The 19,910-nt window shown below is 40.7% G+C and overlaps 1 protein-coding gene across 2 annotated transcripts in view; it reads right to left on the bottom strand.

The window, feature by feature from the left end:
- Positions 1–19,910, bottom strand: part of CD109 (CD109 molecule) — a 143,430-nt gene that overhangs the window by 101,996 nt on the left and 21,524 nt on the right. For both annotated transcript variants that reach the window (XM_073006168.1, XM_073006169.1), the window contains 3 exons: positions 16,898–16,926; positions 9,137–9,367; positions 3,417–3,542 (listed from right to left, as the gene is read on the bottom strand). In XM_073006168.1, coding sequence (XP_072862269.1) covers positions 3,417–3,542; positions 9,137–9,367; positions 16,898–16,926 — 386 coding nt within the window. The remainder of the gene's footprint in view (positions 1–3,416; positions 3,543–9,136; positions 9,368–16,897; positions 16,927–19,910) is intronic.

The raw sequence follows: 19,910 nt of genomic DNA, 5'->3' as shown, positions 1-19,910 counted from the left end.
CATCCCCATTAAACTACCATTGACTTTCTTCACAAAATTGGAAAAAACTACTTTGAAGTGCATATGGAACCAAAAAAGAGCCCACATTGCCAAGACAATCCTAAGTCAAAAGAACAAAGCTGGAGGCATCACAGTACCTGACTTCAAACTATATTACAAGGCTACAGTAACCAAAACAGCATGGTACTGGTACCAAAACAGAGATATAGACAAATGGAACAGAACAGAGCCCTCAGAAATAATACCACACATCTACAACCATCTGATCTTTGACAAACCTGACAAAAACAAGAAATGGGGAAAGGATTCCCTATTTAATAAATGGTGCTGGGAAAACAGACTAGCCATACATAGAAAGCTGAAACTAGATCCCTTCCTTAACACCTTACACAAAAATTAATTCAAGATGGATTAATGACTTAAATGTTAGACCCAAAACCATAAAAACCCTAGAAGAAAACCTAGGCAATACCATTCAGGACATAGGCATGGGCAAGGAGTTCATGACTAAAACACAAAAAGCAATGGCAACAAAAGCCAAAATTGACAGATGGGATCTAATTAAACTAAAGAGCTTCTGCACAGCGAAAGAAACTACCAACAGAGTGAACAGGCAACCCACAGAATGGGAGAAAATTTCTACAATCTACCCATCTGACAAAGGGCTAATATCCAGAATCTACAAAGAACCTAAACAAATTTACAAGAAAAAAATCAAACAACCCCATCAAGAAGTGGGCAAAGGATATGAACAGACACTTCTCAAAAGAAGACATTTATGCAGCCAACAGGCACATGAAAAAGTGCTCATCATCACTGGCCATCAGAGAAATGCAAATCAACACCACAATGAGATACCACCTCACACCAGTTTGAATAGCGATCATTAAAAAGTCAGGAAACAACAGGTGCTGGAGAGGATGTGGAGAAACAGGAACATTTTTACACTGTTAGTGGGACTGTAAACTAGTTCAACCATTGTGGAAGATGGTATGGCGATTCCTCAAGGATCTAGAACTAGAAATACCATTTGACCCAGCCATCCCATTACTGGGTATATACCCAAAGGATTGTAAATCACGCTGCTATAAAGACACATGCACACGTATGTTTATTGCGGCACTATTCACAATAGCAAGGACTTGGAACCAACCCAAATGTCAATCAATGATAGACTGGAATAAGAAAATGTAGCACACATACACCATGGAATACTATGCAGCCATAAAAAAGGATGGGTTCATGTCCTTTGTAGGGACATGCATGAAGCTGGAAACCATCATTCTGAGCAAACTATCGCAAGGACAGAAAACTAAACACCACATGTTCTCACTCATAGGTGGGAATTAAACAATGGGAACACTTAGACACAGGATGGGGAACATCACACACCGGGGCCTGTCATGGGGAGGGGGGAGGGGGGAGGGATTGCATTGGGAGTTATACCTGATGTAAATGACGAGTTAATGGGTGCAGCACACCAACATGACACATGTATACATATGTAACAAACCTGCACGTTATGCACATGGACCCTAGAACTTAAAGTATAATAATAAAAATAAATGAATACATAAATAAAATAAAGGCTCTGGGCATGATGGTTATTTAGCTAAGTCAATGGAATGAGAACTGAAGAACACCTCAAAGGTTGGTAGAAGAGTGAAAGAACAGAGCAGACCATGGAGACAGAAAAAGCAGCTGGCCCCAAAACATCAGTGCTTGTGCTAACGATAAACCCTCTTTATCACCAAGCTGGTCTGAGCGCCTTACGATTCCTCTGCTACTGCACTGCCTTGTGTTTGTCTGTCCCCCTTATGTCATTTAATTTTTATCATATTGTTCATGTCACCACGACAATGACCTTTGAAAATGGAGGTCATGTGTTTACCTTCTTTGTATTCATCACAGCCATATAAGTCCTTAATACATACGGGGTTGGTGGGTGGGTGGGTGGATGGAAGGATGGATGCATGGATGGATGGACGGACAGATGGACAAAAAAGGTGATTCTGAAGAATTTAAGTGGGAACTGAAAATAATATTCAAACTACTTTAAATTCACAGTGTGCTTCCTAATCTACATCGCCATCATTCTCCACATGCTCCAGTAACATCAACTTCTCCCAAATCCCCGGACACATAAGGTTCTCTTCCATTTCCCTACTACAGAAATTTTTCCCTATCTTCTAAGTTTCACAAATGCCTACTCTTTCCACTTTCTCTACAAGCTCAGATATAAAGAATCCCACTGCCCCTAGAACTCATCACCCCCTGCTCTAGGCTTCCATTTGTAACAGTGGTTATTATTACACTGTTATAAATAAGAAAATAAGCAAAGACCACACTGCAAATTGTCCATGACTTTAATGGTCATGCGCTACATTGTTCTCTAAAAGTATGAACCCCTTTCATAATATGGCCTCCAGTGTTCTTTAAAAACCACATCATACATTCAGTAGAGCTTCTGCTACATTAAAAAGAGTAATATTGGTAAACGTATCATACAAACACCCATAAACATGCAGGGTAGCCATGAAGCAAATGGTGAGAGTCCACTGTGCCTCCAGCACTCTTCTCATTCATACAGGTCAATTCACACACGAGTCCCACCTACTCAAGGCTCAGCAACAATGCTTAGAATAAGCTATAATTTCATGCATTTCATATTACATAGCTTCCGCTTTAGATACAGAAAAAAAATATTATATCTTATATGTTTATATGTCACATAAATATATTATAGAAAAATATAAAGGTTTACATGTTATATACTAAATGACCAATTTATATCACATAAAACAGTTAAGTCTCATTACTTTTTAAAAGTGTTTATGTCTCATTGTATTTGTGTCTCATTCATTTCAATGAATGCCCTTCATTTAGATTTATATGCCATTTAATGCCCTCCATTTAGATTTCAGAGCTATACAAGTCGGCAGCAAATAAAGGCAATAGGTGTAGAAGCTAGGGAGAAAGGATTGGGGATCAGAGGTTGGTGTGGCTATTTAAGTCCCTGTTTCTTAAAACAAAGATAAAAGTAGGTTAGTCTAATCATTCATTAGGAGTCATTATTCTAAGGCATAACGTTTGCCAAATAATAGCTATGTATTCATTACTTTTAAAACAATGCATGAAACAAGTGAGTAAACACTCTGTACTAAAATGTCAAAATGTTTTAACCTTTACACATTATATCATAGAAAAAGACAACAGTGATGAAAATTCTAATATGTTAGAATGAAGGCTAAATAAACCCTTGATAAACATCATAAGTTAAAAATAAACCACTTAAATTGTCTAAATGTTCACCTTAATTTTTTTCTCTTCATTGTATAAACGACTTTGGAGATATTTCCCCACCTGACCTAATTAAATCACTTTAACAGTCCCCCAAAAAATATATTTATACTCACATTCACTTGAACTTGAATAGACCAGTCGCCAAGTATTGGATGGGAAGATAGCTGAAAAGTTTTGGAAATGACTCCAAGATGACTTTGTTGTGACAGCCACTGTTGGATCAAATTTGATTTGGGGTCCTAAAATGAAAACCAGACATGTAACTATGTAGAGGCTGCTCATGTTCATGTGTGTCCTATCAGGTTAGGAATGATGCCTCGCCGCATACCCACCGAGATCCAGAACTTTACTCCAAAATATGACACAAGGATAGTTTTTGGAAAATATAGGCTTTATATTACTAAAGAAGACAAATCAAAGTTTATTCTTTTCTCATATTTCTCCTGAGTTCATCTTGATTCTGCTCCACCTTTTAATTCCTGGCACCCTGTTGCCTTCTACATGAAACACTACAACACGTACATCACCAAACCCCTGGTGGCAGTGGCGGTGGTGGTAGCGTTAAAAGAAAATCTAACTGTAGAGATAACAGGCCCTATTTATTAAAGGCCAAATATGTGTCAGGCCCTCTGCCTTATCTCTAATCATTACAATTCTCCTTTAGGACAGGGTTATCCTCACTTTATAGTTGAGAAAACTGATGCCTGGAGAGGGGGTACGCATTCTAGCGACTGGCATGACTCAATATCACAGCACCAGTGCATGATGAAATTCAGAATCCAAACTCATGTCTGCCTTTTAACTCAACAAAAGCATATTGGAGAGATGTTTTAATCAAGGATATACATGAAAAACACTTCACTCTTCCTATAACCTCCCAAACAACAATCCTTCATGCAACATTCGTCCAAGCCATTCCAGCAGTCATCCTAGATTCCTCTCTCATATTTCCAGACATTTTAACTTTGTTAGATTAATATATCCCTAATTTGTCTCCTCCTTTCCATCCTCACATCCAGCCACCATGTCCTATTTTCTAGCTAATGCAACTAATCTTCCCCCTCTAGTCTTGCCCTCTCCAATACATCTTCCCCGCTGCCAATAATGTGATCCATCTGAAACACAAATCTGAGAATGAGTTACAGTGGTTAAAATACTTGGCATAGTCCCTGGTATATAAAAAGCAGTGACTATACACTTTTTATAGTCCCTGATTATAGTATATTATTATTATATTAGACCACTAGGTACCCATGGCTTTTATTTGCCTACAGGAAGTCTACACTCCTTTGCATAGTTTACAAGGCCCTTACTAATATGACTCCATCTACATTTCAAGGCTCATCTTCCTCCAAACGTACAGATTTGTTTGCAGTTTATTCCCAAAAGCCCACGCATGCAGGTCTCTGCAACTGCTGTATGGAAATCCCTCCCTTCCTTGTCCACTGGTGAAATGAGTTTCAGCTTCTTGCCTCCTATACATGCCTCCAATAGGCAGAGGTGATTGCTTCCTGGAAAGTCCCTAGTATATCTGGAGTTTCTCTCTCTTGAGTACATATTTTTGTTAAAGGCAGTAAAATATGTTTCTTTTACATATTTTATTTTGCCAAAAATCTATATTTTATTATTCCCAACTAGACTGTGACTGAGAGCAGGGGTTGAATATTTTCCCTTAGTCTTATTCTCTAAACTTTGACTAGAAGTAGTGAGTGGGGCCAGTTATTGGAAACCAGAAGAAAGGTCTCTCCCCAAATGGAGATATGAGAGTTAGGGGTAAGTACAATGCTGAGAACTGTGCAGAAAGCAGTCTAATAAGCCAGAAACCAATTGTGAAAACCAGAGACCAAAAGCAAGTCAAGAACAAGCAGGTCACTGTATCCTTGGCAAACTCCTGGGCCAGGCATTGTAATCAGCAGTTGGTCCTACTGTGCCTGCCACAGCATGATGCATGGGAAGGCTATAAAGTTCAAAGGCTCAGGAACAAAGGAAGAAATACAAATAGCCAATAAATATATGCCGCCTACTAATTAAGGAAATACAAACGAAAACAATATAATATTGTGTTTCTTCTGTCAGACTGACACAGATAAAAATAATAATAACAATAATTCTTGGTGTTACCTGAAGTGTAGGAAAACGGAATGTCCATATTCGACTGAAACATTATGGTAGTGAGGGCATACATTTCTCCTGGACAACGAAGTCTGAACTGACCTCATGGATGACTTTGCACCTGGGGGATCTGGAGTGTTGGGGGTGAATGAGATCATTCCTCTGCTTTCCCACGCCTGTCTTGGACCTAGGTCTAACTGTCACCAATAAGGCAGAGGGGGAGAATGCAGAAACACCAGAAGTCTACAAGGCACATCAGGATTTGAACCAGCCAAGCACGGTGGTGTCACAGCAGAGCCCAGCATTGACATGTGGTCATCTGCTGCTACAACACAGCCACATACGCCGTCACAGCCAGAAAAGCTTCAGGCCAGAGATACTGGAATAGTGGCCCCACATGCCCTTCGAGTCACCTCTAGATGGCTCTGGATCTCTGTCAGATGCCTCAACTCAGCACACGGTACCTGATTGTCTCAAGCAGTAAACTCCCTGGCTGGAGAATATGTCCGTGAGTACTATTTCTGGATTATGTATGAAGGACATGTCTGTCCAGCATGTAGAATTAGAGAATTCAAATCACTCAAATAAGGTAGCCTCCTCACCTGGCCGGGGTCAGATTCTGAGTTGGCCACCACTGCTCCAAAACAGAGTGTCAGGGCACAGTCACAGGATATACCCCCAAGCCAATAACACCTGTTCCCCTACAAGGTCATTCACCCGCACCAACAGCTTCTGAACGGAGAGGTCAGAGCAGAAACCAGCCATGCCAGCCGCCAACGCAGTGTCAGAGGCACTCATTTCCATTGTGTCAGGCCAAATTGGCTAGAGGAGGCCAGAAGCGTGGGAGACATAGGTTATGGTTTTTCTACTGCCGAAAGGCCTCGAAGACCCTTTCCCTTCTAAGAAGACCAGTTATCAGGGCATGCAAAATAAGTAATACCCAAAGATGGCCCGCGGTCCCCAAGAACAACACTGAACACCCTGAATGTGCTGTGACAGTCAGTATCTTAGCTACATCCTGCAGCCATTCCTGGCTGGGCAAGATGGGCCCCCAAGTTAACTCTCAAGTGCACTTCTCCACATCAGCCTGCAGGTGGTGCTGCGCCAAGGAGTACAACTGTCTCAGTCAGGGGCTCCAGTCAGGCTAAGTCCCAATTTTTTCTGAAAAGTTTTGCCAAGCCACCAATTGTCTGTTTTCAGCTGAAAGAGTTCACATCAGTGCTCCCACCTGGCCTCTGCAAGTTACAAGGAGGAAGGCAGCTAGACCTGAGTCCACCTTGAGTATCACCTGCCAGGTACAGAGACAGGAGCATGGCTACCCCTCACTCACAGTTCCAAAACACTTTGGGTTCCAGGTAGAATTTTAGTTTATACTCCCCTCCCCTGGCCAAGAGGGTCCTATCAGTACCAGAGCTAACAAGAGGAATGTCTCTCTGAGCCTCTTCCAGAAAGCCAAATGTGGTCTGCTAAGTCCCAAACTGCACAGAAGAGCCCAAAGAATCTGCAAATCAAATGTTCAAAGGAAGATACCAGTGCAAAGAGGCAGAACTATGAAAATGCACAGACTATCCAGAACCAGCAGGGTTAATTCTGGGTTAATGTCTAGAACAGGTAATTTATGCAGTGCTTTTATTTGCCTCCAACAGAAGGAAGCATTGAATGTAAACACCCACAGACAGCCAGACATTTATTAAACCATCTATTGTACACATACTTTCTGGCATACAGTAAGCTCTCCATATATGTGGATAAATGATGAAGGATGGTATGAATGGAGCCAGTTCAACTCTGCTCAGAGGGTGACATGAATTTAGAAATGCTATTCACTCTGTCAACCTGCCTTATAAACATTCCATTACATAGCAAAGGCAAACTCTGAAATAATGCTAGTTCAATTCAAGAAATATGCATTGGGCACCATGGCAATGAATGTGGTACTGGCTACAAACATATCTTGGCTCAAAGTTAAATGTATGCATGTTTATTTGATTGGGTTTTGTTGTTTTAATTTATAACAACAAATAAACTGAGAATAGGAAGATACCAAACTGAAAGGCCTACTTTACCTTCCACACTATGTTATTCATTAGAATATTTGGAGTAACCAATGTCCTGAGACTAAGGAGGTTCCCAGGACCAGAGACTTTTCAGTTTTAAAATCAGGGGCATCCCAGGCAAACTGGGATGTTAGTCACCCTATTTCCAAGCAACGATCAAATGTCCAGTGTTCTTCTCTGTTTAAATATAGAAAAGCAGGCCCAGCTGGATCTCAGTTGTCTTCAACTTGATTCTCACAGGAAAGCACTCAGTGTGCTAACCACAGTGCCTCCAAATCATCAGAGTATTAAGCAGCAGAGACAAAATTACTACCTTTCAAAAGGGGTTCCTAAAATAATAATAATGGTTAACGTTTAGTGAGCATGTACTATGTGCCAGACACAGTTCTAAATGGTTTACTTGAATTATCTCACTTAATCTTCATAAAAATCTCGTGAGGTTTTACTATTATTACATATTTTCTAGATAAGGAAACTGAGGTTCTAGAAGGTTAATAAATTTACCCAGGATCACACAGCTAGCATCTAGCATCTATTCTTCTTAGAGCTGACAGTGATCCTTTTAAGATGTTAAGTTAGATTACATCAAGTCTGTCCTCAGAATTCTCCAGTGAATTCTCACTTCACTTAGCGTAAGTTTCAAAGTCCTTATTATGGCCAATAAGGCCCTGCATGAGCCCCACCCTAACCCACCTACTTGTATATGACCTCATCTCCTAGCACCTGTCCCCTCACTCCCGGGGCTCCAGCACACTGCCAGCTTGTTGTTCCTCCAATGCACCAAACAAGCTCCCCTTCAAGGCGTTTCCATGTGCTTCCCCCTCTGTATGGGCTTATTTTTTTTTTACTGCCTTTGGCTCTCTGCTCAAATCAGTCTTCCCAGACAACCCTAGAGAAAGCAACAAACATGCTGGGCACGGTGGCTCACACCAGTAATCCCAACACTTTGGGAGGCCGAGGTGGGTGGATCACCTGAGGTCAGGATTTCGAGACCAGCCTGATCAACATGGTGAAAACCTGTCTCTACTAAAAATACAAAATTAGCCGGGCATGGTGGCACATGCCTGTAATCCCAGCTACTCAGGAGGCTGAGGCAGGAGAATCACTTGAACCCAGGAGGCAGAGGTTGCAGTGAGCCAAGATCGTGCCATTGCACTCCAGCCTGGGCAACAAGAGTGAAACTCCATCTCAAAAAAAAAAAGAAAGTAGCAAACACAAACTCTCTCTCTTTTTCTCTCTCATACACCCACACAAATACATATATATATATCTGTCCCTTTATAAATATATATTTGTATGTTTATTATGTCTGTCTCCTACTACCCAACTGAAAAATAAACTTAGTGTCAGCAGGGACTTAATCTCTTCTGTTCACTGCCCTATCGCTGCGCCTGGAACGCAGAAGTTTAATAAATGTTTGACAACTGTATAAATCAATGAAGACGCCAGGCCTGGAACTCAAGCAGTTCGACTCTAGAGGCTGAGCTCTTAACCCAGTGCTGCATGCACCACCTTCCTTCCTATTAGAGGAGTTCCATGTTGGGAGGGAAACTTATCTTAGGTGAATTCTAAGATATTCCAGTGTCAATAACACAAGCAGAACTTCCCAGAGGGGTTTAGTAAGATGGCTAGAATTCCTTGCTTCAGTTCTGTCTGGCACTTACCTTAATGAGAATGTTTAAAGAGGTTTTGTAAGGCTTGAAATCTGAGAAGAGTGTAACAATGCGAAACTTCACTTCTTGCTTTGGCTTGTATAAGGCCTTGTCTGTTTGAATGAAGACAGATATTCTCTTGGTCTCAAATGATAAGCGTGTACTATTAGAGAATAAAATCTCATCCTGGGTACGTCCGGTTACACGTAGCTCATAAATCTCATCTGCACTGTTCAGAGGGAGCTGGGGGGAAAAAGAGATCACACATCAAGGTCTCATTATTTTACCTCAAAAATGTTTTAATTACAAGTTAGAATAAAAAACGTAAATACACAGTATTATCAAAAGTAACTGCGATGTTGAAATTTTGCCCCTCCCAGGCATCAGAGTTAAATAATTTGTTTTCCCTCTTTTAACATCCTGCAGTTTGCTCTCCAATTACATCACAGGGCTCCTGGAGTGGGGGACACATAACCCAGTGCTCTCCCTCTGCAGGAGTCACCTTGCCATTTCCTATTCCAAGTGCAAATTCATCTTCCCTAACAGTTATTGCAGGTCAGAATGTCTAACATCCTTCCACCTTCTTTCCCACGATCACCCTATTTGAGGTAGTCAACTGATGAAAGGCTCTTTTGCACAAAATTGGTTTTCTTGCTATATTCTCTCAACCTGTTTTCTGAGATGCATTCTCCTAATGCATCTTGTGCTTATGTGTCATAGTCTTGGGAGGGATGACGATGCGGCTACTCCTACTACCACTATGAATAACAGAAATCCTTCCCGGGCACAGTAGCTCACGCCTGTAATCCCAGCACTCTGGGAGGCCAAGGCGGGCGGATCACCTGAGATCAACACCTGTAATCCCAGCACTCTGGGAGACCAAGGCGGGCGGATCACCTGAGGTCAACACCTGTAATCCCAGCACTCTGGGAGACCAAGGCGGGCGGATCACCTGAGGTCAACACCTGTAATCCCAGCACCCTGGGAGGCCAAGGCAGGCGGATCACCTGAGGTCAACACCTGTAATCCCAGCACTCTGGGAGACCAAGGCAGGCAGATCACCTGAGGTCAACACCTGTAATCCCAGCACCCTGGGAGGCCAAGGCAGGCGGATCACCTGAGGTCAACACCTGTAATCCCAGCACCCTGGGAGGCCAAGGCAGGCGGATCACCTGAGGTCAACACCTGTAATCCCAGCACTCTGGGAGACCAAGGCGGGCGGATCACCTGAGGTCAACACCTGTAATCCCAGCACTCTGGGAGACCAAGGCGGGCGGATCACCTGAGGTCAGGAGCTCGAGACCAGCCTGGCCAACATGGCGAAACCCCATCTCTACTAAAAATACAAAAATTACCCAGGTGTGGAGGCATGCGCCTGAAGTCCCAGCTACTCTGGGAGGCTGAGGTAGGAGAATCGCTTGAACACGGAGGCTGCAGTGAGCCGAGATCGTGCCACTGCACTCCAACCTGGGCAACAGAGTGAGAATTTGTCTCAAAATAATAATAATAATAATAACAACAACAACAACAACAATAATAACAACAGAAATCCTACCTTCTAGCATTAGCAGACCAAAGTCATACTAAGAAGTTTACCTGCACTATGTCATTTTAATTCACGACAATCCCTCAGGTGGATATTCTTATTAAAATCATTTCAGACACACACACTACACACACACACACACACACACACGCACACACACACCTTGATGTGGTAATTTTAAAATATGTCCAAAAATTATCTGACTTTCCTCCCTTCAAAGCCTAATTCCCCAGACTTAGCGATTTGCTTCTAAATCCTAGAATTAGGCTATGTCAGAAAAAGAATACCTTCTGCCCTGTTGTCTCTCTTTCTCGCTTGGATCACTCACTCGGGGGAAGCCAAAGTGGTGTGGTAAGGACACGAGAGAAGCCTGTGGAGAGGTCCACATTGGGAGGAACCAGGGCTTCCCACCAACCACCACCAACCACGTGTCAGCCTAGTGAATGAGCTGCCTCGCAGAATGTCTCAGCCCTGGGGAAGCCTTCAGATGACTGCAGTCCTGGCTGATACCTTGATTGCAACCTCGTGAGACTCCCAATCAGAAATGCCCAACCATATTGCTCCCAATTCTTCACCCACAAAGACTGTGAGAAGTAATAAAAGTATAACTTATTGTTGTTCGACACAAAGTTTTAGGGTTGCTTAGCAATAGATAACTAGCATGCTTGACTTTTAGTTGATTTCCGTATTAAAACTGAGGTCCTGAAACTATATGCTGACTCATTTTTGCAAATAAGTTTTGTCTACAGATAACTCAAAGGGGATTTTCCAATAATAGCAGATATCAGAATGCTATCAATGTGGTTAAGAATATGAAGAAAGTGCAAGAAACCACTATCAACTATAAAATAGTCAGCAAGAAGTATTTAGGGAGAAGAGTACTGATATCTGCAATTTACTTGGAAATACATTTAAAAATAAGATGAATTAATAAATGGATAGAAAGATGGGTAGATGGATAGATGGATAGATGTATGATAGAGCAAGTATAGTAAAATGTTCACGGTAGACCCTAAGTGGCAAATATAGGAGTATTCATTATGAAATGTTTTCTATATTTGAAAAGTTAATAATAAAATGTTAGGAAAAACAATCAGTATGTTACCTTCAAATGACTTCTGGTGTCAATTTTTGCTTTTCTTCAATAAAGAAGTTTTTTGTTTTGCTTTGTTTTGTTTTGAGACGAAGTCTTGCTCTGTTGCCCAGACTGGAGTGCAGTGGCTCAATCTCAATCCCACCTCCTAGGTTCAAGCGATTCTCCTGTCTCAGCATCCCAAGTAGCTGGGACTATAGGTGTGCGCCACCACGCCTGGCTAATTTTTGTATTTTTAGTAGAGACGAGGTTTCACCATGTTGGCCAGGCTGGTCTCAAACTCCTGACCTCAAGTGATCCACCCGCCTTGGCCTCCTAAAATGATGGGATTATACATGTAAGCCACCACACCCAGCCTAAAGAAGTATTTATTGAGCACCCTTTGTGTACCAGGTTATCCTGGGTACGTGGGATACAACAGGAACCAAAGACCTGTTCCCTGGTAGAGCAGAGAGTCTAGCCTGGAACTTGCAATCTTAAATTCTACTTTCTCAAGTGATACTTCAGTCCTCAGACTCTTTGAATCAGATTTTCTAATATTATAAACAAGAAAATATATATATAATATTCTGTTTATAAGCATATAATATTCTGTTTCCTGGCACAGGAAACAGAATATAATATGCTTATAAATGGCATCGACTTCTAAATATTTCATGTTTAAAAATATATTTGATGGAATTGCTCTTCATGATTTATCATTTTTAGTGGCACAGAGGTCCCAGAACAGATGCTAAATTGAAGACTGATGTCAAATTAATGACACAGAGGCCTACAGCTAAAGAAGCCTATTAACCGTAAGCAGCCTAAACGGTCAAAGAATTAAAATAAACACAAATGTGCCCAAAAACATTTTATTCTAGCTCCTAGTCCACCCTCCTTCAGGGAGCTGACACTGACTCAGGGGAAACATTACTGACTATCTTGCTGCTCTTTTGGGTTGCCTTAACTAATTTGCTTTTTTAACTTTTCCCTGTTAAACACCCCACCTTGCCATATATAAAATTTAGGTAATTTTGGATCCTCAAAGACTCAGTGTTAATCCCAGGGAGGCCACCCAGAGATGACAATATTGGGCCTTGGTGAATCATTAGACCTGGGTGCCTGTACGAAGCATGGGTCATCACCACATGTCTTGGGGTGTCACCATGCTCTCTGGGTGGTGCTCCAGAGTCTTGTGGTGTCAATGCAGACCTCAGTGCTCCATTGTTAACAATGGGGGCACATAATGAGACTGGAGAAAAGATTATTGACTTTAAGCAATTTTTATGAAAGTTTCTCTCTCTGTGCCCGATCTGGAGTGGGTTATAACCTGCCCAGAGTAGAGTGGACACCATGAGGTAATAGAAGCTCCTGCATCTTTACTGGTAAATTGCCTTCTGCCTTCTTGGGGCCACAGCTATTGAAAAGGGTTCCCAAAATTGGTGGGGGTGGGGGAGGGAAAGCTATTCCTTGATAAGTGACTTCCACAGCTCTTACACAGGAGTCAATTATTTACCCACAGAGATTTTGGACTCCTTGACCAGAGGGCACAGGGCTGGAGGAAGGTGCAGTTCCCACAGTGAGAGGCTGTCTGAAAGCAGGACAAGAGTCTGGGAACTGACAATATCCCAAAGCTTTGACCAACAGAACATCAATCAGCCTCTGGATTGGGTGTGGTGATTCTCACTTATGCACGTCTATTTTGTGTGTACATAAATGCAAACTCTCTGAGGAGATGATAGCTCTCTGCCTAGGATACATAAGGTAAGCACGCTCAAAAACATTCTTGCTAGACAATAAATAACGATTACTTATTCTAATCTGGGCTGTCTAAAGCCATTTCACCTTCTCTGAAGGATTCATTGCTATAAGGAAACTGAGACAACACAATAGTATTTATCCTCATATACTTCAGGAATAATGCCAGTTACTAAACATAATGGAGACAATTTTTCAAAATAAAATTGAGAAATCTAAGATGATAGTTTCCATTAAAAATATATTAGTAATTATACTTACACAATAAAAACATTTCTAATCAAATAAAACTACTCCCTCATTTGACAAAAAGAACAAAATAAGTTTTTCTGCCATATTGTGTACAAAACAATAATATTTATACTAAGTCTCAATTTATGTTTTTTATTTACTTCATATTGAGGGTTATTTTAGTGTCTTGAAGTACAATGAGTAAATCAGAAATAAAAAACACATTTGTGTCAATACACTCTTGAAATATTTATATTTTACACTAAAAAGCCATAAAGACCTTAAAAATAATTTAAAATATTACATTTACAAACGTCAGAATGCAAGTGCACTTAAAAGGTGGTTCTATTCACAGGTATGTTCTCACTGGGAAAAAACAAAAGTTGGTTCTGCTTTAATTGAAAACTCATTGAAATGCAGAGCCTTCCTTTTTTGTCAAGCATTTCAAATTTGTCCATACACTTTATTTCTAAGTCTTTCAAACCGTGCTTTACTAAAAAGAGATACACTCCAAAATATAATCTCTAGTAAAGCTTTCAATAAATAATAGCTATATTTATATACAATTGAAATGGCATAATATTAGAGACAAATACTGGATGTCAGAGTTAGTACTTCATATACTTAAGACTTAAAAGAAGTACAGTAGGCTGGGCGCAGTGGCTCACACCTGTAATCCCAGCACTTTGGGAGGCTGAGGCAGGCGGATCACCTGAGGTCAGGAGTTCAAGACCAGCCTGACCAACATGGCGAAACCCTGTCTATACTAAAAATACAAAAAAAATTAGCTGGGCATGGTGGTGCATGCCTGTAATCCCAGCTACCCAGGAGGTTGAGGCAGGACAATCTTGAACCCGGGAAACAGAGGTTGCGATGAGTCGTGATCACGCCACTGTGCTCCAGCCTGGGCAACAAGAGAGAAACTCCATCTCAAAAACAAAACAAAAAAAGAAGTGTAATTGCCAAATTTCTAGTTAATAGTAGCTCAGACACGTACAGTTTATACTAGTATCACTGAAAGAAACTCTCATGATCTTGCCCCACCTTCTCCTTTCAGCCTTTCTACACTTCTGGTATGTGAAACTGCAAACTCCTTTGAGGAAACCAGACAATTATTGTACTTTAGGCTGTGATTCCTGAGCTTAAACCCCACCCTCCTTCTGCTATAGGGCAAATATATGACACAGGATTTATTTTCTTCTTACCACTGGAATACCCTTTCAACAAAGTTCTGCACACAGGCCCTGGGGCCAGTATCTAATGTTTTAGGTTATTTTAATGCAATCTAATGTTTTATTGCCACAAAGATTCTAGGGTTTTTTCCCCTACTTCTGCCTGCTTATGCCTTTTTTCCTCCGCTTTCTATTATTAGCAACAGTATATTTCTTAGGAAAGGAAGTACAAATACGTAAGAAACAGAATAGATATAGCATACTAAGTAATTTTTATAAAGTATTGTTTGAGAGTACAATATTCTCTATGAACCCCCCAATATAAATGCGGTTTCAGAATGTGCTTGACAAGTAACTTTCAAAGGTGCTAAGTGGCCCAGGCGTGGTGGCTCACTCCTGTAATCCCAGCACTTTGGGAGACCAAGGCAGAAGGGATGCCTGAGCCCAGGAGTTTGAGATAAGCCTGGGCAACACAGGGAGACCTGTTTCTACAAAAAATAAAAAATTAGCCAGGCATGGTGGCACATGCCAGTAGTCCCAGCTACTCGGGAGGCTGAGTTGAGAAGATTGCTTGAACCTGGGAGATTGAGGCTGCAGGGAGCCATGATTGTGCCACCAAACTCCAGCCTGGCAACAGACCAAGACCTGTCTTAAAAAAAAAAAAAAAAAATTAAGGTAATGAGCAAACCTGGCTTATGAGGTAATACTGATACTAATCAAGTATGCAATGTGTCAGGACCTAAGTCATTAGTCATCTGTTCTCAGAAAATTACATATATCAAATTGCACCTGATGTTGGATGCTGTGATTTACTGTACCGTACATTAAGCATGCAAAGCCCCAAAACAAAGCATAGTAATGAAAGTATAAACTTCTAAATCAAAGCTATAGGAAGATTCATTCGCAAACATTTAATAATCAGGTTTTATGACTCTCTCAACAAAATAATAACCCCTTTCCATTTCTATAGCAAGTGCTACAACACTTCCACATCTCATTTCACTCCAGGACATGTTGTGAGATAAAGATGGTATCTTCATTCTCTTTTCCAAGGCCAGGGCTATGGTGAGGTGAATGAGACACTTGTCTAAGGTGCAAAATTTAAGGGGGTACCAAAAAACTTAGCAATCAAGCAAATAATATTTTAATACAATATTTTAAAATACCAAAATTAATGCAAAAAATTATAAACAAAAAAGTCGACACTTTAAACAAAGACAGGGTCAATGTTACCAATTTTTCCTTTTGCCTCAAGTTCTAATATGTCTCAGCATGGCACTGCTCTTTTCAAGGACAAGGAAACTGAGGAGCAGAGTTCCACACTAGAAGGCTCATTACCACAGAAGTAGGACCAAACCAATCCAGATGCTTTTTTTTTTTTAACTTTCATTTTAAGTTCAGGGGTACAAGCGCAGGTTTGTTACACAGGTAGACTTGTGTCATGGGGGTTGTTGCACAGATTATTTCATCACCCAGTTGCTAAGCCTAGAACCCATTAGCGATTTTTCCTGATCCTCTCCGTCCTCCCTCCCTCTACCCTCGCGTAGGCCCCAGTGTCTGTTGTTCCCCTCTATGTGTCCATGTGTTCTCATCACTTAGCTCCCACTTACAAGTGAGAACATGTGGTGTTTGGTTTTCTGTTCCTATGTTAGTTTGCTAAGGATAATGGCCTCCAGCTCCATCCACGTTCCTGCAGAGGACATGGTCTCATTCTTTTTTACGACCAGTACAGATTTCTGTGCTAATAGTCCAGGCCAGTTTCCTTCAGTGAAGTCCTCTATTTTACAAGAGGAAAATCTCTGCCAAGAGTTTGAAGAGCCTCATAATCAATCTCCTTGAAATAATATTATTCATAAATAATCTGAGGGCTGAACTAAACTCAAGTCAAATTTATGTGAAATGTGTGAATTGACATAAAATCCAATGAAATATTTATTTAGCTCACTGATGCAATATATTTCTGAAACCAAAATTTTTAAATGAATACTTACTGATGGAAGAGTCAGAGTCTTAAAAGAGCCTAAAAGGAAAACAGAAAAGAAAACAGAGTTAGCACAATTTGAATATGATGATAGAACACAAACCTTCCAAAACTCTCCCAATACTCTTATATGTGTAGATGGAATCATAAATTCATTTGGTCAAACCAAAATAACATTTAAATGCCCAGAAGACCCAATAAGTTATTACATATCTTTGTGCCAAATGATTAAAAATCAGGATTAAGAGGGTATCAGTGGGCGAATCCAAAAACATTAGGTTCTGCTTCTCTTTGCCATTATTATTTTTGTTGTCATGGTGCTGCTGCCCTTGTTGCTATTTTAAGATCATACGTGCTTGTGGGGCACTTCACTGTACAGTAGTAGCCTGAAGTTTATTTCTTGTCCTCACACCCTCGTGATAAAAGAAAAAGGGAAGACGTAGTCATGTCAGGGGTGAGCTGGGACTCATAACTGACTCATGAGTACTAGGGTGATGCAGACTTTTCTTCATGTAAAGTTTCTATACATAGGACTGCTAATTAAACTCATGCCAATTTCTCATCAGATCCATTTATCTCCGGGAGGAAAATGGTTTCATGTTATAAATAAAAGAGTACTTGTCCAAAGTTCCTATCGAAGATGGCAGGCCCTTGGGAAATAAAATGGAGCAAAAGATGATTTTAAAGAGAGAGAGGGAAAGAATAGGCCCTGGTTCCTTCATTCATTTAAAAAATAGCACAATGTGCAAGACAGACGTGGTCCCTCTCCTCCAGGAAGCCAAATGGGTCTATCAGGTGAGAGCAGAGGCACCAGAGCAAAGCACAGTACACAGCAGGGGTTAAGCTGGCGGCACCTGGAATCAGACCACATCAAGAATTTGATACATACTGGCCTGTCCTTGAACAAATTACCTGATTCTCCAGCTCAGTTTTTTTCTTCCATAAGATGAGGATGCTAACAATCATACCAATCTCATGAGGTGGTTGTAAGGAATAAGTGTGTTGATACCTGTAAACCATATAGAACAGTGCCTGACACATAGAAAACACTTGATATGTGTTAGCTATTATAGTGTCAAAAAGCTTGAAGAGTTTTCCATTGGGGATGTCAGTATGCCCCTACAGACATGGTCTTCAAATTTTTATGATAGAGTATTCCATCAATAAAAACACTTAGTATACCTTATCGATGTCAAATTAGATTTATAAAATTATATACATGTATTTTCTCAACCAAAATATTAAACATTAGAAAAACTTTAATTTATAGCCAGGCACAGTGGCTCACACCTGTAATCCCAGCACTTTGGGGGACTGAGGCAGACAGAACACCTGAAGTCAGGAGTTCAAGACCAGCCTGGCCAACATGGCAAAACCCCATCTCTACTGAAAACTACAAAAATTAGCCAGGCATACTGCATGCCTGTAGTCCCAGCTGCTTGGGAGGCTGAGGAAGCAGGATTGCTTGAACCCAGGAGGTGGAGGTTGCAGTGAGCTGAGATCACATCACTGCACTACAGCCTGGGCAACAGAGCGAGACTCTGTCTTAAAACTAAATAAATAAAAAGAAAAAAAGAAAAACTTTAACTTCTTAGCTTTGCTTAATAAAATAATAGAAATAAAAAGTACTACATTTTCTACTTCCATCCTTATAAATGGTCTTATATACTCTTAGATGTGTGCACACCCACTTTGAAGACTACCACCCCAGTGGGCCACAATGAAATACAAGTATGTTTTCAGGAACAGATAAGTAACTCATCACCATCACTTACCACCTAGCACAGATCAGTTCATCTAATAACTGTCATCGTAGGAAGCAAAGAGTAAGATTCTTAAACAACAGGATATTGAACATGGTGTTTCAAAAAGGTGAAGAAGGAAGTATCGTGGAACAGATACATGTAGTACAGGTAGGACAAGGAGCACATTGGAGGGATGAAGGGAAGGCACCTAGAGAAAATGATGCCAGTGTCTAGGGTTGTAGGATATGGAGAAATTAGCCATATGAGCAAGGAGGGGTACAACGTTACAGGCAGAAGAGCAGCAAATGCAAAGCAGTGGAGATCAACCTGAGTCTACTAAACCAAAGAGCTGGGTGAGCAAAGACCACAGACAGAAAGAGAACAGTAGCCAGGAGGCTTGGCCCGATCACAAGGGGCTCTTTGGACAAGACAAGTCCTCACCAGGATTATCCCAGTTGACACTGTTATTCCAGCATCCTGATTTAGCATTGTTCTGGATCTTTTTTTGGTTAGCAAACTATTATTCTAGGATGGATTTAATGTGCACATAAATTCACTTTGAAAATGTTTTATTCTTTTTTTAATTGACAAGTAATAATTGTATATATTCATGGTATACCACATATAGATGATACATGCATACCTTATGGAATGAGGTATACTTTATGGCATGGCTAAATCACACTATTTAACATGTGCCTTAGCTCACATAACTACTTGTGGAAAGAAACAATTAAAATTTCCTCTCAGCAATTTTTAAGTATACAATATGTTGATATTAACCATAGTCACCATGCTGTACACTAGATCTCTTGAAATTATTCCTCCCATATGACTGAATTTTGTGTCCGTTGACCGACATCTCCCCATTCCTTTCACCCTCTGGTAACTGCCATTTTACCCTTTGTTTCTATGAGCTCATCTTTTTCACACTCCACATATAAGTGAGATCTTGCAATATTTGTTTTTCTGTGCTTGGCTTATTTCACTTAACATAATGTCCTCCAGGGTCATCCACGTCACTGAAAATGACAGGACCTCCTTCTTTTATAAGACTGAATAGTGTTCCATTATGTATATACAGCACACTTTCTTTATCCATTTATCCATTGATGGACACTAACATTGACTCCGTATCTTAGATATTGGGAATAACCCTGCAGTGGATGTGGGAGTGCAGATATCTCTTCAACATACTGATTTTATATCGTTGGATATACACCAGCTGTGCTTTGGGAGTATCTTACCTTGTAGGAAGAAACTTCTGTTCATTAAGCT

The sequence above is a fragment of the Chlorocebus sabaeus genome, chromosome 17 (genome assembly GCF_047675955.1).
Source record: "Chlorocebus sabaeus isolate Y175 chromosome 17, mChlSab1.0.hap1, whole genome shotgun sequence".
Classification (NCBI taxonomy): Eukaryota; Metazoa; Chordata; class Mammalia; order Primates; family Cercopithecidae; genus Chlorocebus; species Chlorocebus sabaeus.
The sequence above is the reverse complement of the archived record's forward strand: the minus strand, read 5'-3'. Positions and strand labels throughout refer to the sequence as shown.